This window comes from Chrysochloris asiatica, unplaced genomic scaffold, assembly GCF_000296735.1.
Source record: "Chrysochloris asiatica unplaced genomic scaffold, ChrAsi1.0 scaffold00090, whole genome shotgun sequence".
Classification (NCBI taxonomy): domain Eukaryota; kingdom Metazoa; phylum Chordata; class Mammalia; order Afrosoricida; family Chrysochloridae; genus Chrysochloris; species Chrysochloris asiatica.
Window position 1 is genome coordinate 10,853,692 of NW_006408608.1, and position 21,815 is coordinate 10,875,506.

The 21,815-nt window shown below is 40.7% G+C and overlaps 2 protein-coding genes across 2 annotated transcripts in view; one reads left to right on the forward strand and one right to left on the reverse strand.

The window, feature by feature from the left end:
• Positions 1–11,328, forward strand: part of MASP2 (mannan-binding lectin serine peptidase 2) — a 30,172-nt gene extending 18,844 nt beyond the window's left edge. The window contains exons 7-11 of the mRNA XM_006866434.1: positions 4,145–4,263; positions 5,524–5,602; positions 8,667–8,804; positions 9,301–9,375; positions 10,565–11,328. Coding sequence (XP_006866496.1) covers positions 4,145–4,263; positions 5,524–5,602; positions 8,667–8,804; positions 9,301–9,375; positions 10,565–11,328 — 1,175 coding nt within the window. The remainder of the gene's footprint in view (positions 1–4,144; positions 4,264–5,523; positions 5,603–8,666; positions 8,805–9,300; positions 9,376–10,564) is intronic.
• Positions 11,329–15,106: 3,778 nt separating this feature from the next.
• TARDBP (TAR DNA binding protein) lies at positions 15,107–21,169 on the reverse strand. The gene is made up of 5 exons (XM_006866393.1): positions 20,932–21,169; positions 17,234–17,397; positions 16,773–16,913; positions 15,905–16,075; positions 15,107–15,659 (listed from the first exon to the last, which is right to left on the reverse strand). The coding sequence occupies exons 1-5, from the start codon at positions 21,167–21,169 to the stop codon at positions 15,129–15,131; spliced, it is 1,245 nt and encodes a 414-aa protein (XP_006866455.1). The 3' UTR covers positions 15,107–15,128.
• Between the last annotated feature and the right edge of the window lie 646 nt (positions 21,170–21,815).

Here is a 21,815-nt window from a genome sequence, read left to right on the forward strand (position 1 = left end):
TCCATAGGTGTAGATCAAGTCCATCAAATTGTATCAGATTACTCTTTTTTTCCTCTTCTTTCTTCTTCTAGTTGAGCTCTGATCATCCAGCCATTGAAGCCAGGTCAAGTGGGTATTATCTGCAAGTGTGGGTGTTCTTATGCATGTGCCCTCTCTTCATATCAGCTGGATGCTTCACTCTCCACTCTAGTCCTCTGTCTGGGCCCAAGAGTCCCCAGGTCTTGCCACACTGCTGGCCCACCAGGTCTCCACCCAAGTTCACAGGAATCTATTGAATGTTGTAGGCCTTAGCTCACAGCTTCATTGCTGCTTTTCCCTCACTTCAGAAGGGGCGGTTTTGAGAGTGAACATGAGGCTGGAGAGATGGGGGGCGGAACTTGTGGCATGGAGGGTCTAGACTGAAGCTACAGTCAGGGAGGCTGACTCTCTCCATTCCCCACTGGGACCTAGGCAAACCTTCCATCACCTCCTCCTACAACAGACATTCTAACATGTCACCACCTCCTGACACAATTCTAAGCCTCCATCTTCCAGGACACAGTCTATCCCTTTCTGGATACAATTCCAAGCCCCCCACCTTCCAGGGCACAGTCTATCCCTCCCGAGCTCACAGTCAGCATGTCTTCCAAGGTGTCTTCAAAAGAACAGGGAGACAGGGAGGGACTGCCAGTGGTTCCAAAGCTCAAAATACAAACAAAAAACACAAAACAACAACAACATCAGGCTTCCATGTATGATGCCAAGCTTGTGTCCTGGTTCTTCTCGCACCTGGTTATGTGACCAGCACATTGGGAACATTGCCTTGACTCCTGTTCACTGTGGTTTTCCTGTAGGCTTTAGAAACACCCGAACTCAAACCAAACCCACTGCCATAAAGCTAATTCCAACTCACAGCGATCCTATAGGATAGAGCAGGACAGCCCCATAGGGATTCCAAAGGACGTCAACTGTCACATGGTTCTCCCATGCAGCAGTGGCTGTTTTTGAACCTCTGACCTTTTGGCTAGCAGTCAAGTGCTTAACCACAGCACCACCAGGGCTCCTTTGGTTTTAGACATAGTTTTTGCTGTGTGCCATTGAGTGGTTCTGACTTATAGCAACCCTGAATGTGGTCTCTGAGCACAACTGGTGTGTTTGAACCACTGAATTTGTGGTTAACGTCCAGTGCTTATTGCTGTTGTTAGGTGCCATTGAGTAGGTACTAACTCATTGCGACCCTGTGCACAACAGAATGAAACACTGCCCAATCCTGGGCCAACCGCACAGTTGTTGCCATGCTTGAACCCACTGATGCTGCCACTTTGCCAGTCCATCTCACTGGGGGTCTTCCTCTTTTTCTCTGACCCCCAACCTTACCAAACATGATATCCTTCTCCAGTGACTGGTCCCTCCTGACAATATGTTCGATGTATGAGACATGAAGTCTGGCCATCCTGGTGTCCAAGGAGCACTCTGGCTGTACTTCTTTCAACACAGATCTATTGGTTCTTTAGGCAGCCCATGGCACTTTCAATATTCTCCTCCAACACCATAACTCAAAAGCATCAATTCTTCTATGGTCTTCCTTATTCATTGTCCAGCTTTCGCATGTATATGAGGTTATTGAAAATACCATGGCTTGGGTTAGGTGCACCTTAGACCTCAAGCTGACATCTTTGCTCTTCAACACTTTCAAAAGGTCTTGTGCAGCACATTTGCCTAATGCAATATGTCGTTTGATTTCTTGACTGCTGCTTCCATGAGTGTTGATAGTTGATCTAAGAAGAATGAAGTCCTTGACAACTTCAATCTTTTCTCCATTGATAAGAATGTTGTTTATTGGTCCAGTGGTGAGGATTTTTGTTTTCTTTACATTGAGATATAATCCATACCGAAGACTGTGCTCTTGGATCTTCATCAGTAAATGTTTTAAGTCCTCTTCACTTTCAACAGACAAGGTTGTATCATCTGCATATCGCAAGTTGTTAATCAGTCTTCCTCCAATCCTGATGCCACGTTTTTCTTCATAGAACCCAGCTTCTTGGATGATATGCTCAGCATACAGGTTGAATAAGTATGGTGAAAGAATACAACCCTGTCACACACCTTTCTTAATTTTAAACCATTCAGTGTTCCCTTGTTCTGTTCGAACAACTGCCTCTTGGTCCATGTACAGTTTCCTCATGAATACAGTTAAGTGTTCTGAAATACTCATACTTTACAATGTTGTCCATAGCTTGTCATGATCCACACAATCGAAAGCCTTTGTGTAGTCAATAAAGCACAGGTAAACATCTTTCTGGTATTCTCTGCTTTCAGCCAAGATCCATTGACATCGGCAATGATATCCCTCATTCCATGTCCTCTTCTGAATCCAGCTTGAACCTCTGGAAGTTCTCTGTCAATGTATGCTTGCAGCTGTTTCTGTATTACCTTTAGTAAGACTTTAATCACATGGGATATCACAGATATTGACCGATGCTTTCTGCATTCCGTTCGGTTACCTCTCTTTGGAATGGGCACAAATACAGATGTCTTCCAATCAGTCGGCCAGATAGTTGTCTTCCAAATTTCTTGGCATAGATGAATGAGTGCCTCCTATGCCGCCTCACTTTCTTGAAAGATTTCAATTTGTATTCCATCAATTCCTGGTGCCTTGTTCTTTGCCAATTCCTTCAATGCACCTTGGACTTCTTCCTTCAGTATCTTTGGCTCTTGCTTATAGGATTCATGATTCATGTGCTGGTTTCAGAGCAACCACTAGGGGGCAGACTCGAGCTTGGCTAGGCTCCAGGGACCAAGCCTTGTGGCAGGGAATCAGTCAGGTTTATCAGACAGCCTTGGGAAGGCCCTGGGCTCTCTGAAGCCCCCAGCCTGTTCCTGGAGACTGATTCTCTAAGAGAAGGTTCTGGACGCAGGCTGGGAAATGAATACAGTCGTTCTGGAAGCTTACACAGAATCACCAGGCTGCTGGACGGCAAAGGGGACTCAGGGCCTGTTAAGCGCTTTGTGGTTGTAGCTGTGGAGGGTAAACCCTGGCCTTGGGGTGAGTGCAGGCCAGGGATTGTGAGAGGGCAAAATGGAAGTGTCTCCCAGGTTGTGACTGACACACTGTATCCCAGCGTTCCTCTCCTAGACATCTTGAAGTCTCTGCACCCCAGTTCTACACCAGCATGGTCATTCTACAGGGCTGTCATGAGATCTAATCACAACTATTCTTGGGAAGTGAGGACTGTTATCACTACCACTCCGTCTTACAGATGAGAAAATGGAGGCTCAGAAAGATTAAAAATAACCATTGGAAATGGAGATCTGGGATTAAAAAGCCATACCACTAGAAATACTGGTTGCCATCGAGTCAATTTTGACTCATGGCAGATGCCAGTGTGTAAGAGTAGAGCTGTACTCCACTCCACAGGGCTTTCAATGGTTGATGTTTTTTTTTCTGGAAGTAGATTGCCAGGCCTTTCTGCTGAGGCACTTCTTGGTGGATTCAAACCTTCCACATCTCAGTTAGCAGCTGAAGAGCCCTGATAGGGTAGTGGTTTATGTGTTGGGCTGCTAAGTGAAAGGTCAACAGTTCAAATCCACCAGCTGCTCCACAAGAGAACAATGAGATTTTTCCAGCTCCTGTTAAACATTTCCAAGGAGTTCAAACAGCTGAGCACAGCCCAGAGACTCTAAAGCCATATGTTGTTGCTACTGTTGTGATTCAGTGCCACTGAGTCGGTTCTGATTCACCAGGATCGCTGCCCAGTGCTTATCCTACAGCGCTGCGCCACACCAGGACAAGGCTCTTAAAGCCTTTCTCAGTCAATTACACTCCTTCTTGATTTGAGATGTACGTGTATGTAATGTTCCTGTGTAAAGCAGGCACTTGGTTCATGATGGCTGTACTATCTCAGTGTACCTGGCTTTCTAACACACCTTTAGCTGAATCCCAGGCAAGGTAACAACATTCACACCTTGTACATCAAACACCTTTCTTGTCTTTGGCTTTCTGTCATTAAAGGAATCTTAGTCCATGTGTGGCAACCCCTCCTCTCACAAATCTTTCAGGTACTTGTATAAAGCAACATCTTTGTATTCCATCCAGACTTGGCTGGTACCGAGCAGTCAAGATCAGTTTGCCTGGTGTTTTTCTTCTATTTTTTGATCTGTGCAGCTCAGCCGTGTCCTAATCCGATAGCACCACCTAATGGCCATATTTCACCTGTGCAAGATAGATACATCCTGAAAGACCGCTTCTCTGTCATCTGTGAGACGGGCTTTGAGCTTCTGAAAGTAAGTATATAAATTCGTATGTATAAAACGATCAAAAGAGTCTCCAACCACATATATCTATGGGGAAATGCATAAAATGGAAGTTCTTGTGTATGCTTCAGTGAGAAAACAGCCCAGGAAATAAAAGGAAGTTTACCCAGAACAAGAGGAATGGCTACAGAGAAATTTTCACCCCCTTAGGAATTCTGCTTGTAAAAAGCTACTTTTGCCTGACAGTGATTAAAATGGGCAACCTTTCTTACTTATGCCCCCTCACACAGTAAGTACAGCAGCCTCTTGTAGAATGGCTGGCACCACAGAGACACAAGCGGACTCTTCTTGTCCATGTTCTCTGTGACATCGCCTTGTGTTAAATTAAGGTTCTTTCTCTGGTCAAATGATAACCTTTCCACACCACAACTCCAGGGCTCACAAAAAATTAAGATGGCCCTGGGAAACAGTATATTCGGCAAAGTTATAAATAGTGATCGCTGCTAAGGGAGGCGTATAATTTTAAAAAGTGCTTAGCATGTGGCTTTAGGGGCACAGGTAAGAGATTAACACGTCCTCTTTATGTTCTTCAAAATTGTCACTGAGTCCCAGCGGTAAAAAGTAATAACATTGAAATGATAGCTAGCTAGGCAATCCACAGGCCTGTGGAGGGACAAAACCAAAAAAAGAAAAAAAAGGTGAGACACTTTTCCCACCTTGCAGAACTTCTTGGGGTAGTAGGCTCTTTCCCAGACCTTCTGGAACTGCAAACCTGCTCAGTTTCAGATTTCAAAAAACAAAAACTATCAACCTGCTATTGTTTGAAGGATGAAGTTTCTGGCCAAATCATGTTTAAGTTTTGAAGCTGTTTCTGTTAACCATACCAGTAGTGAAAGTTAATAGAACACACATGTAACATTATCTGACAGGATTTGTAAAAAGGGTTTTCCGGCAGCAATGACCAATGGGTTAGAAACATATGGAGACAACTTGGCTCCTAGTCTGGTCAGGCTGGCCTTTTCCAACTTTTTTTTTTTTTAATTAATATTGCTGAGATATCGTCACTGATATAAACTAACAGAACTGCTTGTGGCAAATAACGCATTCGCACCAAGGCTGGCTTGGACCAAATATCTATGTCAGGTGCTCAGCACATCACTACACACTAAAGCCAGCCAAGGAAGTATGTTCCCTCTTAGGAGTAGCCGTGTGAAACACTAGGCCAGACCACAGCTTTGTGGAATGGACTGTATGACATAAACAAATGAATATTTCTGAATTCCTCTTTAGGGCTACTTGCCCCTGAAGTCATTCTCTGCAGTCTGTCAGAAAGATGGATCTTGGGACCAGCCGATGCCAGAATGCAGCAGTAAGCATGTGGTGACTACAGCTCCTATAACCTCCTCTGGTCTTTCTTTTTAAATGATTGTATTTATCAGGGTTTGAATTCTAGAATTGCTTATATTCCTGTCAGTGAGCTATAACGAAATCAACTAGGACAATTTGTTTGCTTAAGCAAAGCATGATCTTTGAAAATGTATTTTTCTAAGCATCAAATATATTCTAGAAAAATGGGGTAGAATGCAGCAAATTACAAACATTTCCTCATAATATCACCTTATACTATTTTAGTGTGTTTGCTACCATTGAGTCAATTCTGACCCATGGTGACCCCGTATGAGCAGAGAACTACTCCGTAAGGTTTCCAACCCTGACTTCTCAGAAGCAGATCCAGGCCTGTTTCATTCTGAAGTGCTTCTGGGTGGGTTCAAGCTGTCCACCTTTTGGCTAATGGTCAAGTGCTTAGCTATTTGTGCCACCCAGAGGTCACCTATTTTGGTTGTGGTGTTAGATGCTGTCCTATGAGGAGGTCATTCTTGACTGTTAGCGACCCTGTATGACGTTACTGCCCCATTGGGTTTTTTTTACTGGAAGCAGATCACTAGGTAGTTCTCATGGAGTCACTGGGTGAATTACAACTGCCAACTTTTCCGTTAGCAACAAAGCACGTAAGCATTTGCACACCAGGGCTCCTTTGTTTTGATGTACAGCCCTCCAGTGACACACATCTGTATGAGCACATATTCTTCATATGTAAGGATGGGAGTAATCTTATGTGCACACACATACACCAAACTGGGGTAATGGCATGTTTCTGTTTTGTGCGTTAAGAATCACACGTATCTCATTTAACAGAAAAATCAAGTTTACAAAAACTGAAAAAGCTCTCTTGTTCAGCCCTCCCCACCCTTTGGGGTCATTCCCTTCCTGTTTCTAATCTTTTATCACATTTCTGTTGGTAGCTGCCATGGTGCAGAATGAAGTGCATCACCCTCATGATCACTGACATGCCTACATTGATTGTGGCTGCCTAGAATCGGGCATTTTCCATTTTATGTTTTTAATCCTCCACCATAACCATCATAGATTGTTTCATTTAGCAAGAAAATCTTTAAACTTTTTACAATGGTGGTCTCAAGCAATGTCTGTCCTTTTGTGACAAATTACAATCAGCATGTCCTCCTGGTTCATCCATATTTTCAATTCTTTTTTTCTCCAGTGTTGCATCATACTCCATTGTGTGCATGTACCAAAGTTTTAACTGTTCTTTTGATGACTGGCATATAAGCAGCCTCCATCTTTTTACCACTGTGAACATGGGTGTGCAGGTATTTAGTGTCACCACTTTTATTTCTTGAGGATACATACCAAGTCGAGGGATTGCTAGGACCATGAACTTTTTGAGGTCCCTCATATACACATGCATTTTTTTCCAAAATGGATTAGATCCCAATTTGCTTTTTCTTATCTAATATTGTATTATTTTTCCAAATCAACCTATATATAAACAGACCCACTTGTCTTTTATGATAGCATTCCGTTGCATTATATAACCCAGGAGTTCTGGTGTGGCACTGTAGGATAAGCACTGCACTGGTAACCATAAGGCTGGCAGTTCAATCCTACCAGTTGCTCCTTAGAAACTCAACACAGGGTTGCTGAGTCAGATCTGATTCAATAGCACTTATCCGTATATAACCTAATCTTTTTTAAAGGTTTTTATTGTGAATTGAAAGTTTACAGGGCAAATCATCAGTTCTACATTCAACAAATCAGTTTCATTACAATGGTTATAATCCCCTTCATGTACCATCAGTTAACAGTATTTCTAATCAGTTTTTAAAAAAAACTCAGGCATATATAATAATTTACATCACCAAAGGGCACATTCTGTAAGTCTGCTATAACCTAATTTTATTTAATTGGATTATTTTCTAAGTTTTTAACTATTAATATCCACTTCTGTATTTAATATCCACATACATGTATTTTTAATGTATTGTTTATACAAAATGAATTCCTAGTATTTTAATATTTTATTGTTATTTATTTACATTCCCACCACCAAAGAGCTGCCACATCAGGGAGTCAGAGGCCTGGTTTGAACTTGACTTGGCAGAGTTGGGCACCCAGTAGGAACTCAGTGGCTCCACAGGATAAGCACTGGACTATGAGCCACAAGATCAGTGGTTGTGCACACACAAGTGCCCCTTAGCTCTGAGGCTCTGCTCCTGCAGATTTACAGCTTCAGAAAGCTTACACATATCACCAAGTCGGAATACAATGGGACCCAATATAACAGGCACACAGTAGGCAGAGATTTGGCTAGTTAAGTTGCTGAAAACAATTTCAATGTATCCTAAGTCACTCTCATGATTTAGTTGTTTCACGTATGTCCCAAGAACTGTGAATTCTAATCCAAAGTATGAAGCAGTCAACATTCCAAAGTACTTTTCTCTCTATAAGTCCTACAAAGTCCAGCCTAGCATCTAACAGCCTGTTTTTACTGAAGTCCCAGGTATAGCACTGTGGGTTAGAGCACTAGGGCTGTAAAGTGGATTTGAACCACAAGGTTGGTAGTTCAAGTTCACCGCCCTCTCCTCAGAAACCCGCTACAGGGTAACTGAGTTGGAACCCACTTGATGACACTTACCAACAAATAAACCCTTACAAGTCATCTTTTGGGACCAACCAAATTGCAGTGGCATTTTATGTGGAATTAGCTCATGTTGGCATGTCAGTCTTTCCTACTGCTCGTTTTGCTGCAGTATGATCAAAGTAAGAGTGTAAAGGAAACACCAAATGGCTTTAAATTCCCTTCCATTTTCTTCCCAACAGCTTTCACTTCAAGCTAACCATTTAGCTAGGAACCAGATGAAAGCGATGCTTTGAAATCACACTAAAACGATTCTCTTTAAATTTGAGAGATGGCATTTTTAAGTACCCACCTACCAAAGAAAGTGACTATTATGGCTTTAAGCTGTAGTACCACACGGGAAAACCACCGATCTAGAGAAGTTGCTTAGTCTCCAGATGATGTTTAGTACTAGTGAGCACAAACTGACACCCCCTCAACCATGTTTCTTCATTAGTTGTTGACTGTGGCCCTCCTGATGACCTACCCAATGGCCAAGTTGAATATATCACAGGTCCTGAAGAGACCACTTACCAAGCTGTGATTCAGTACAGCTGTAAAGAAAACTTCTACTCAATGAAGACGGATAATGATGGTAAGCAAATTTTTCAAAGTTAAGGTAGGTTGTGCTAGAACTTGGCATCCTGAGTCTGAAAATAAAGTTTAACCAACGTTTTTGGCTAAGGCAGACAAAAGATTAAAAGCACTTCTCTCACTGCTAAGTGAAATATTATAGCTGAAGTGACTTTAATGTCAATTTGCAAGAATCTGAAAACAGATCTTATCTAGTAAATGACTACTACAAACACACAATATATTCCAAATGGTTTAATTTAACAAGTCAAAAACCTTATCATTAAGTACTTGAGATCTTGATACATATTCAAGTTATACATCTAAAAGGTTTCCACTTCGCAAGCAAACATGGTAATGCAGAGACCCCTATTTATGAAATCATGTAAAATGGTTATTCAGACTCCTGTATTTCCCACGGATGCTCAAGAATCAACATTTTTCAAGGGGGTATTCAAGCAAATGACAACCACCTTATACATGCAGTTAAACATTTTTGCGTTTCCAATGATTTGCAGGTAAATATGTGTGTAAGGCTGATGGATTCTGGACGAACGCCAAAGAAGAAAATTCACTCCCAGTCTGTGAGCCTGGTAATGGATACATTTATACAAGAGATTCATAATTGATGGAAAGTAGAACTGGGTAGTAGACAATAAGTAGAGCTTTAGCTGTGGTATGCAGAAATGTAACTTCAGCACTTGGCTCTTAGACCGAGTTAATATTTCCAAATAATATGTTCTCATTATCCCTTTGCACATAGAGAGGTTGTTGGGTGCCGACTACATCAGTCATTTGATTATTTTTTTACCTTATAACTAGGCAAGCATAAAAAATTAAATGATTTAAAAAATTATCTTAACCCACTTATACATTTATAAACATGAGTTCTTTTGTTACTTTTCTTCTCCGTTAAAAATGCTATTAAAACTCAAAGCTAATAACTTGATTATTTCCCTAAGCAATTGTTTTCAGACATCTAATTTTTAAACATTAATGAAACTTGCCTTTTAATAGTACTTTAAAATTTTTACCAGAATTGGCTCTAAAGATAAACAAACAACCCCAGATAGGTAATAATATATTCATTACCCATTTTCTTTGGCTTAGTTTTTTTTAAAAATAAATTTTAAAGAGCTTATGCCTGTATCTTAGTTCACACGTTTCTAAGTCTTAACACAAATATTTTGCTACAACAGAAGCATATATGCTACATTAATGAGCATATTTAGATAGCAATGAAGACACAGTAAAATTTCTAATTTGAAAGAATCAACTAGACCAAAAAAAACCACACAATTTCTAAACTGGGCCAGTCCTGGCCATAACAGCATTTAAAAATTTCTAGAATATTTACACTTTCAAAGGTTAATTTGGCAAATCCTATGACAGTGACTCTTACCAGTGCCTACCTCACCAGAATCACATGGCAAACACCTTATCTAAGCAATAAGGGGGAAAGCTCATCTTTCATTCCTATGCTCACCACCTGGAGTGTTAGTTCAAGTCCATTCTCCACTGTCCTCCTAATTTCCTTAATCTTGCAGACTAAATTTCTTTAGAAAACCACAAGATTCTCAAAGTTAATTTTCAGACAAGCTAAATGTTAAAAGATTTTATCAGGTCTTTGAATTGTATTAAAACTGTGTCACTTGCCTGTGGGTATCCAATTCACGGGACATAACTTTTGGTTGATATTAAATACAGCTAATTCTGAAGTGTAATAATTTGAGAAAAACACTAAGCTTTAAAAACACCCTATACATCTGCTTCTTTCCCTAGTTTGTGGTTTATCAACCCGTACTACAGGAAGTCGTATATATGGAGGACAAAATGCAAAGCTTGGAGATTTTCCTTGGCAAGTCCTGCTGTTAGGTGAAACTACTGCAGCAGGTGCACTTTTATATGATGAATGGATCCTAACAGCTGCTCACGCTGTCTACAGGCAAAAAGACGATGCATCCTCCCTGGACATCAGAATGGGTGCCCTGAAGAGACTCTCATCTCATTATACAGAAGCCTGGGCAGAAGCCATTTTCATACATGATGGTTACATTCACGATGTTGACTTCAACAATGACATAGCACTAATTAAACTGAAGAGCAAAGTTGTCATCAACAGCAACATCATGCCTATTTGTTTGCCAAGAACAGAGGCGGAAGCCTTCATGAGGACAAATGACATTGGAACCATAGCTGGATGGGGATTAACTCAAAGGGGTTTTCTTGCCAGAAGTCTAATGTTTGTTGACATACCAATTGTTGACCACCAAAGATGTACTGCTGCCTATGAAAAGAAACCTTATCCAGGGGCTCGAGTAACTGACAACATGCTATGTGCTGGCTTAGACAGTGGAGGTAAGGACAGTTGTAAAGGCGACAGTGGAGGAGCTTTGGTATTTCTAGATAATGCCACACAAAGGTGGTTTGTGGGAGGAATAGTGTCTTGGGGTTCTATTAATTGTGGGGAAGCAGAGCAATACGGAGTCTACACAAAGGTTATTAATTACATTGACTGGATCAATAGTATAATTAGTACATTTTAAACTGCATGTCTTCAATCAGCAAATGAGTCCTTATTTTAAAAAGTACCTGTAAAAGATGTTTAGCAGCAGTGTAAACTAGGTCCAATCAAAGACAAAAGCCAATGAGATAAGGGAGACTGTCAGAGTACTTCCTAGCTTCCCAGTTTAACCCTAACCCTTTCTGATTCAAGAGGACCAAACCAATATAATAAGCTCATTGCCTAAATTTGCATTTACCTATCAATTTGGTTATCTTTTCAGACGGTCTGCATTTCTGTAATTGCCTATAGTTAATCTGTTGTTTTGAAAAGGCACTAAGTATGCTAGCAGCACTGGCCAGGAATAACCTTGAACCACTCTTTGTAAATGAATCAGAAATACCTGACACTTCAGGCCAGGAACTGAATGATTTCCACTGAAACACTAGGTGTCATTTTTCATTTGCAACTGCTACTCCAATGCCACAAATTTAGCAACTGCAAAGAACCTAAATGATGTTTAAATTTAAAAAAACTGGTTGAATCAACTGTGGCATATCCTTAAGATTGAAGATAATTAAAATTAAGAGGTGATACTGTACACAAATCCATTTACTTACAAGAAACATAAAGTATTTGGTCACACTTAAGCCAAACAGATGGCAGATCATACTACAACGGAGTAAAGTACAAAACCCTAATATACAGTAAGTTACTTACTTGTCCAGTACTCTACCAGATACAAGTAGTCTGTATTATCATTATCTTTAAAGATGAGTTCCCTGCCTATTTTTCATACTAAGAACACTGTAAGCCAAGTTAACATAAAAAATAACTTTTCAGTTATCTACTGAAATTTTTAAGTCGTTCTATTTATTAAGAGTTTTTACTAACGGCTACCATTATATGTAAAAATTCATTGTGAGCTTTGACCTAACTTTAAAAGATAATTTTCCAGTATCCGTTGTCACATATAAAAAAGAAAGGTTTTTCCAGTAAGACTCCAGACACTAAACTGTGGTGCCAACAAAAACTTTTATTCAACTGGTTCAAAATAATTTTAGAATGCAATTAGATGACCAGATAGACTTTCAAAACAACTTTTAGCTAAGTAGTTAAGTACTTCTAAACTTCATTTTTTTTTTTTTTTCTGAAGGGCCAAATAAAATACCCATAGCCGTAGTCCTATAAACATGTTAATAAAAGGCAACATTGAGAGCCATCTATGACTGGAAAGTAGATTTACACAAGTGTAAGTAAGGGATTGAAACCATGCCGTTGATGAGTTGACTTACCCCTGGGTTCCTTGAAGGCGTGTCAGTTAAGTCTTTGGAGGTCCCCGAATACCATTTTAAGTGTTACCTTGTTACTGCTGCTGAGTAATAGTGCAAGTGCTAAAATGCAAAATTCACATGGTACAGGGTTTGGAAATCATGCAGATTTAGATGCAGAAAAATATACGAAAACAACTCAAGATCCTTTTACACAGGAAATTGAATAACAAATCAATGTGGCGATCACAAGTCTAGAGGATGACTTCATTTAGAAACGTTTAAAACACGTAACTTGCAAAATAACAAACCTATTTTTCATAATCTAATTAGATTATGGGTTATTAGGAATACTACCAACAGAAAAACGGTAACATTCTTCCAATTAGAAAGAAAATGGGCTCAACTCTCACAGAATTAGTGGTTACAGAAAAAGTACAAGAGTCAATCTAGTATTACTTTTACATACTTAACAATGCATTGTGAGAGTGAGTTTTGTAAATGGTTTTATTCAACAATGCTATGGTCCCCCACCTTTGGAGGACAAAGCCCATTTCACTAACAGGCCCACAGACAAGACAGCCCACCCTAGTAGGTCTTTAAGCAGTCAGGCTTCTTAATGGACTTCAGGCACAAGATAATTTGTGGTTTCTTCTACTTTATCCCAATGGCAATTAATTCCACTTTTCAAACCCCAGACTAGAAAGGTGCTGATAGTTCTCTTTCCAACTGATATGCTTTGCTACAAAGCATTTGAAAATATTGTTTTGCCCATATTTTTAAGAGGCATGATTTCCCACAGTGGATACTCATAGAGGCCATGTAAAGAGAACATTTCCAAATGCACAGAGGCACTGAGGCAAAGCTGGAGGGCACTGCTTACCATTTTAGGTGTGGTCACCCAGACTTATTAAAAACTAGATTTAAAAAAAGGAAAGAAAAATACTTTTTGCTTTAGACAATGCAAGAACCAATAGCAATTAAGTCTGGGTATCAGGTGTCAATGCATGACAGGTGATGAATCCATGTGACTTGAGACAACTTTTCAAATAAGTTTATTTGAAGCAAAATATACTATTGTCAAGAAACTTTATGAAAGTTCCATCTCAAAAGGGTCAAAAAAGGGGAATTAACTGCTATGAATTCTTTGCATTCAGAGCTGCAAAACAAAGACACATATTATTTAAATCAGTTTTATTTAAGAATTTCCAACATTGACAACTCTTATAAAAAGCATCCAAGCACAGGACACAGAACTGCAGCAAACAGCATTCTTCTGGGGAGCTAACAAACATTAGAACTTCCACCCTTCTTTGAGACACCCTGAGCTCACTGGTGAACTCTGCTTCCAAGTACTCCTGCAAAGCACACCACAAGCTCAGTCCATGTTCTCAACCCATCAACTTCATTTCACTTTACCACACTTACATATCAGTAACAGAAGAGAACACACACCATACAGCATTCACAGCAGTTGACAAATGGGTAAGGGAAATACAAATATCGTTTCACTAACACATTCAACTAATATGGGATTCCTAAGAACAAAACTCACTTAAAGTCTTCCAACAGATGTGGATGTCCTTTGAATGCAAAAAACATTCGTACATTTATTTGCTATCATTGCTCTCTGCACACTCTCTCACCAAAGCCACAGGATTGAGAGACACATCTCGCCAAGTTAAAAAAAATATCCACCAAGTCTCTGCACGCGCTCTCTCCTTTTTCTCGCTCATACTAGCCTTTCATGCCTCGGCACCACCATCAATCCCACACAAGGTTTCAAAAGTTCAAACAGCCTTCTGGTTCCATATCACAGCCTTGCGTTCATAGCGTTGATACGACTCCATGAAATAAAGAGTAGTGGATAAAAATGGGACACCCACCATCAAAGACGCAGCCTGTGCGCGTGATGACAAATTCTTGAATGAGAAAGCATGTAGACAGAAGTATTCCTATGGCAGAGTATTTACAGCACTACTTTCAATGAAGTGCTTCTTCCATAAACATTTGAAATGAGATGAACTGCAGAGATTAAATGAAGGCTTCTTATTGTACTTTTGTATATGAGGGGAGACAAGTATTAAAAAACAAACAAAAAACAAAAGAACCAAACACTGTGACACCATGTGATCTCCAGAAAGGAGACAGTCTTAAGAAAATATCCATATGGTGGGGTTCAAATTAAAACGAGAAAAGAATGTAGTTCTAACCAATGGTTTCCATTTTGAACATGCAAAGAATTCACTTGACAAGTTCAGGGATAAAATATTACAGGAGAAACCTTTTGAATATCAATTGTAGTGTGTTGGTTTACCAATCAGGCAAACAGCAGTTCACTTTCAACCACTCAATAGTTCAACCCTTTAAGTAACAAAACTTATAAAATTCCTTTAGCTCTTCCTCTTTTTCTAAAGAAAAATGTCAAAAATACTGCTGAATATACTCCACACTGAACAAACCAATCTTGAAAATTTTTAGTACATATATATCTTACAATATACTTACCATGAGTTTAGAAAAATTTGAGTTCCCACCAGTCTCTACCAACCAACCAACCAGAACCCACTGTCTACATTCCCCAGCCAGAGGATTTGGAATCCATGCTTGAGCCAAAGCCTCCATTAAAACCACTGCCAGACCCTGCATTTGATGCTGATCCCCAACCAATTGCTGCACCAGAATTGGAGCCACTGTAAGAGTTATTTCCAGAACCAAAAGCCCGATTTGGCTCCCTCTGCATGTTGCCTTGGCTTTGGTTATTACCCGACGGGCCTGACTGGTTCTGCTGACTGGCTAGCATGCCCATCATACCCCAGCTACTCTGTAAGGCTGCTTGGGCTGCAGCCATCATTGCTGGATTAATGCTGAAAGCCCCAAAGTTCATCCCTCCACCCATATTACTACCTTGATTATTTCCCAAGCCAGCCCCACCCCCTCGACTATTACCAAATCCACCCTGATTCCCAAATCCACCTGGATTACCACCAAATCTTCCACTTCTTTCTAACTGTCTATTGCTATTGTGCTTAGGTTCAGCATTGGATATATGTACGCTGATTCCTTTAATGATCAAGTCCTCTCCACAAAGAGACTGGGCAACCTATAAGAAATAAGGAATGTAAATAAAGGAGATTAAACCACTGATTCATACATAAAATGATCAGTAAAACCTAGACTTCAGAGATTTTTCATTTTCAAAATAAATCTAACATTCCCTCAGTCAATGTCATACCCTGAATTTACCCTAAGTCTCTTCGACCATATATAACCCACAGTTTTAAAGGATCAGGAAGTGTAGATTAAGGTGGCAGTTAGCTGGGACAAAATTATTAAAGAGAAAAATACCTGATCATCTGCAAACGTAACAAAGGCAAAAGCCCTGAATGGTTTGGGAATGAAGACATCTACCACTTCTCCATACTGGCCAAAGAACTGCCGCAACTCGTCTGCAGTCATATCCTCCGTACAACGCCCAACGAACACTTTTCTGCTCCTCAAAGGCTCATCAGGGCTTTGCTGGTCAAATCAAAAGGGAGTAAAAACATCACGTACTTTACAAATGAACATTATCACAGGAGATGTAACAAAATTAATCTGCCTTGTAAATTAAATAAACCATTAAAACGGCGTATTCTAAATTTTTTTTTTTTTTTTTCATCAGCACATCTTAGCCTTATGACATTTCATTAAAGAATAAAAAAGTTTTAGGGTGCAAAAGTATACTTGGATCAAAGGAAACAGGAAATGTCTTGGGCAAAGGTGATGATGTCCAAATAAGTCTACTGTGAAATTTGGCCACTGTAACAAGATTAATACATGCTGATTGTTTTATGGGGCCGAATAGAAATAACATGAGGAGTAAAAGTAAATAAAGTTTAAACAAAATATTCAGCATACATTAATATACATTAAAGTCTACGGCTTCAACAAGGTCAATGACAATTTCAAGAACACACCCTGCAACTACCCTTTCCAAGGGTGGTGGTGGTAGTGAAGTGTTATCGAAGAGTGGATTCTGACCCATAGTGACCCTGTATATAGGGGTTCCAAAGAGCGACTAGTGAGCTTGAACCGCTGAGGTTCAAACTGACTGCAGTCCAGCACATTAACCCACACCAGGACTCCTTTGCAAGGGTCTTTACGCTTTGTTTTATAGTATCTTTGAAGGCAGTTTGTCTCCAAAGCACAGAGGAAGAAAGATGGAGCCAAGTACCTTCGAGTTGGGCAGTTTACAGTCACACCACCGTCCATCTATCATATGCCGCTGGGACATTACTTTCACTTGGGTGTCATATTCCGTAAAACGAACAAAGCCAAATCCTTTTGAATGACCAGTTTTAATATCCTTCTTGACCTAGAAAAGATGATTTATTTATTTACTAAAACTACTCATGCACACACCTAAGCACAAACCAAGTTATTTATGTGGTACAAGCAACAAACGGGTATGCTGAAACTACATCATGTAAACAGGAGAGCAAAACTGATTTACGTAATAGTGCTTTAAGAAATGTTTTAGAATGAATCAAAAACAGACAAGATTCAATGGTTAAAAATCCTTAATTATTAAAAGTGGGAAAAGACACAAAAGGAGCACCTGCAGCCCAAGGACAGTGCCATGGAAACACATGCCCAGGTCGGGGTAAAGCAAGCTGCAAAGTCAAGTCACTTTACCTGCACCATAAGAACCTCTCCAAAAGTACTAAAATACTCTTTCAGATCCTGCTCAGTTGTCTTCCATGGAAGCCCCAACACAATCAAGTCAGACGTCTTCTGGACTGCTCGTTTCACCTTCACAGCTGATGAAGCGTCTGTCTCATCCATTTTTCTTTTGTTATCTGAATAAATTGAGCAGAAACTTTTTAGAAAACTTCATTTAAAACTAGTGACTCTACAGGATTTCTGAGGCTATAAATCTTTACAGGAGCAGAAAGCCTCATCTTTCTCCTGCGGAACAGCTAGTAGTAGAATTTCTGGCAACAAGTCGTGTTAACTCTAGAGACACTGAGGTGCTTCCTGCTGCATGTCCAGAAAACGTCCCATGAGTTAAAAAAACCCAACACATTACAATGTTCTCCTTTTCTGTGATGCTTTTATATTACCTTTCTCACCAATTTATTACCTTCCCACCAAATGACTAGATTGCTGTTGTTGGATGCTGTGGAATCAGTCCTGACTCACACTGACCCTATGAGAACAATGGAACCTAACAACTCCTGGTCCTGCACCTTCCTCACAATTGTTGCTACAGTTTGAGTCCATCGAACCGGCCAGTTTCAATCCATCTTGGGGGCTCATAATGCAAATGAAGTCCATGGTAAATCTATGGGGGTAAGGACCATGCCTATAAGATGTATGGAACCCTAACGAAGCAACTGGTCAGTTTTGACATACTGTTACACTTAACAAAGTCAATTCCAGAGTAGAGCAGTGACCTCATAGCCTTCAAGGAAGAAAAAAAAAACATGGGAGTGGAATGTGTTCTTTGGACCTTGACCTATGGACAGGTAACTTCCTAGACTGGAGAGGGGCACACAGGAAGACAGTGAGGCAGTCTGCAGTGGCAGCAGCAAAACCAGGAGACTAACAGGTGGGCTAGGACCTATGGAGTAAGTTGAGTATTTTGGGGGCAAGAGGTTTTCTGATGAAGTAGAGTACCTCTGGGCACCTACTCGGTGAGCTGAAGAGTTTGTAACACTTACCTAAGAAGGGCAGAGGCTAGAGGGAAGCCTATCTGTGAGCATGGTTGAAAGATGGTGTTCTGATGGAACAACTGTATCCTGGGTTATTGCTAATCCTGAATCACTGTTGACTACTGAACTGGAACTGACTCACTGGAACTTAACAACTGCCCAAAAGAGAAAGATGAAGCTTTCTGCTCCTATAAAGGTTTACAGCCTTGGAAACCCTATATGGGGTCATTATGAGTTGGAACTGATTCCATGGCACACAACCACCACCTCCCCCAAAATTCCTAAATTCGGTGTATTGTCTGAATCATTAAACTTAGCAGAGAAGTAGGGATTGCCATGGGAGGGATAGCTGGTGTCAGAACCGGTCAAAGTTGAAGAGCGGTCAGGTCTGACCTTTGCCTCATAGGATCATCCTTGGTTGATTCTCATGAAGTTAAGTGAATGCCAGATGCCACCCCCATGCCATTTGTTCTTGTTGTTAGGTGCCACCGAGTTGGTACCGATCCATAGCAACCTTATGCACAGCAGAATGAAACACTGCCCGATCCTGGGCCAACCTCACTACTGTTGCCACGCCTGAGTCCATCAATGCTGCCACTAGGCCAATCTATCTCGTTGGGGGTCTTCCTCTTTTTCTCTGACCCTCCACCTTACCAAACATGGTATCCTTCTCCACCGACTGGTCCCTCCTCCAACAATATGTCCAAAGTTTTGACAGATGAAGTCTGGCCATCTTGGCCTCCAAGAAACACTCTGGCTGCACTTCTTCCAAAATAGATCTATTTGTTCTTTTAGCAGCCCATGGCACTTTCAATATTCTCTTCCAACACCATAACTCAAAAGCATCAATTCTTCTACGGTCTTCCTTATTCACTATTCAGCTTTCGCATACATATGAGGTTACTAAAAATCTTTTTCAATAACCAAGCCATTTAGACACTTTCAAATGGGGAGTTCAGTGGCTCAATATGATAAACACTGGACTGAGAACCACAAAGTTGGTGGTTCAAGCCCATTAGCCACTCAGTGGGGGAAAAATAGGCCTTTTGGCTTCCACAAAGATTTAAAGCCTCGGAAACCCTACACAGGGTCACTATGAGTCAGAACTGACTTGATGGTACTTAACAACAAAAAAGTATATGAAACAAAAATAATCCTACTTCATGTGGACTTACTTGACGTTATCCTTGTATCCATACACTAAATATATCTGCTTAACTACTTGAATGTGCCATGTAATTTAAAGACCATGTTGTTGTTACTAAGTGAAAACGAGTCAGTACCACTCACAGTGACCCTGTACAGGGTATCCGAGGAACAGCTGGTGGGTTTGAACTACTGACTTTGTGGTTTGCAGTCTAGTGCTGATCCTACAGCGCCATATCAGAAGACCATATACCTCTCAAAGTTAGCATCTTCAGGGTTTCATTCTGTTGTGCACAGGGTCTCTATGAGCTGCTATTGACTCAATAGCACATAACAACAACAACACATCCAGACGGTAGAATGACTCCTGCTAGGCTCATTTATTCATTCCCTGAATGCCTGCTATGGGTTAGGTATGAATCAATTAATTTTTTCCTAAACTTCCAAAAATAACCACATTATTAGTTTTGTAATAAAGCCAGATTTGGAGAGGGAGGGGAAAGGAAAACAAAGACATTGAAAATCAGGGTAACTCAAGTAACAGCAAACAAACAAAATTATGTTTTAAAATTTTTTCTAGATGTACTAATGTCTTGCATCGTGAATAAATTTGATTATTTGATCTTGTTGCAGTATAAATTTCAAGGAGCTATATCAACTACCATCCATTCCTACTGCTAAAATGTACCTACATCCTTGCACTCAACTTTCTTGCTTTTCTTAGAACAGCACTGGCAAGCAGCATCAAGAATTAGACCTAATTAAAATCATTTATTGTTAAGTGCTGTCAAGTGAGCTTCAACTCATAGTAATCCGGTGTAGGGTTTCCCAGGAGTGGCTGCTGGGTTTGAACCGTCTACCTTATAGTTAGCAGTCCAATGTATATCCTACAGCACCACACTAAAGCTCCTAATTAAAATTAGGACCACAGTAATTCAAAATCTGAGTTACTGCAATTGGTGATCATTTTAGGGGCGAAAAAAGGCTGGAGTTCTTGTGTGGGACTGCAGGATAAGCCCTGGACAGCAAGGTCAGTGGTTCAAACTCACCAGCTGCTCCTTGGAAACCCTACTACAAAGGGTCGCTATGAATCAGAACCGACTCGACAGCACTTAACAACATGGCGTGCAGGATAAGCACTAGACTGCTAATGGCAAGGTCAGTGGTTCAAACCCATCAATTGCTCCTCAAGAAACCCTACAGAGTCACTATGAGTGGGAACCAATTGCAAGGCACTAATGACGATCTACAACACAAATATAACTGCAATGCATTCTTAAGATGTCCTAAAATTGTCATCAGCTCAGCAATATTTGTTCAGATAATATACTATTTAAACAGCTTCTTTTAAAAAATGTTCTGTCATTGTTACTTTTTACTAATTTAGACTAGTGTCCTTCAAACATTCCTAATAACAAAGTTTCAGGAAAAGCCTGCATTATAGACATCTCCCCATGAAGCGAGTTCGGGATCAATGACTTAAGATGAAGCCAAAGCCCCACCAAAATAATGCAAAGTCAAACAGCAACAAACCTTTGGGATAGTTGACAACATAGACCAGATTTCCCCAGCCAGCATCGGGGGCATGCAGAATTCCTTCGACTAGTCGAACGCCTCTCATACACTGAGATACTGGATTCCTGTAGCGCAGACCACATGCCCCTGGAAACTGGGCGGTAACCGTGGACAGTAGCACCGTTCCATCATCTTCCGATGGTATTTCGATAGGTTCGTCATTCTCATCTTCCGTCACCCGAATATATTCAGACATCTTTGTCTTAAAAGGAAAAAGAGATGCATGACCAACATTCATGGCAGGGTCGCGGCTAATTTAGAATTCGTTGATTACTGACGCCGACACATTATCAAACTCTACCGTTACCAGATAATACCTTGCTGTTTGTACTTACTCATATGGCTTTCCTGTTAAAATGCTAAATTCATTCATTCACCCAGTAATTCCTGAGTGCCTACGATGGGTCTGGTTGTTGCAGCCGTAACTGAAATCAGCCCCGAGTGCATGCTGGTTTCAGAACAGGCAGGAATAAACAGATAAAGTAGTTTAATTATTGCAACATGTTATCAGAATAAAGTAAGAACTTTAAAAGGGCCGGGAGGCCCTCAGCTGGCTCAGAAGCGTGAATTAGGATCGGGTCCCCTGAAAAGGTGATGCTTAGGCTGAGATTTAAAAGCCGAATAGGAATGAGCCAGGTGAAGACAGGGACTAGTCTCTATTTCTCACTTGGGGACTTCAGTGGGCTCTCCAAACTAGTCTCACACAACAGCACAGACAAGTTCTTCGAGATCCGAGCCGCCACCTCCCCGAGACCAAGGCGTGACAGCCGAGGGAGGAGTTTTTAAGCGCGGCCCGGATGGGGTCGCAGGAGCACAAGGCCTAAAGCAGGTAGAGTCCCCGA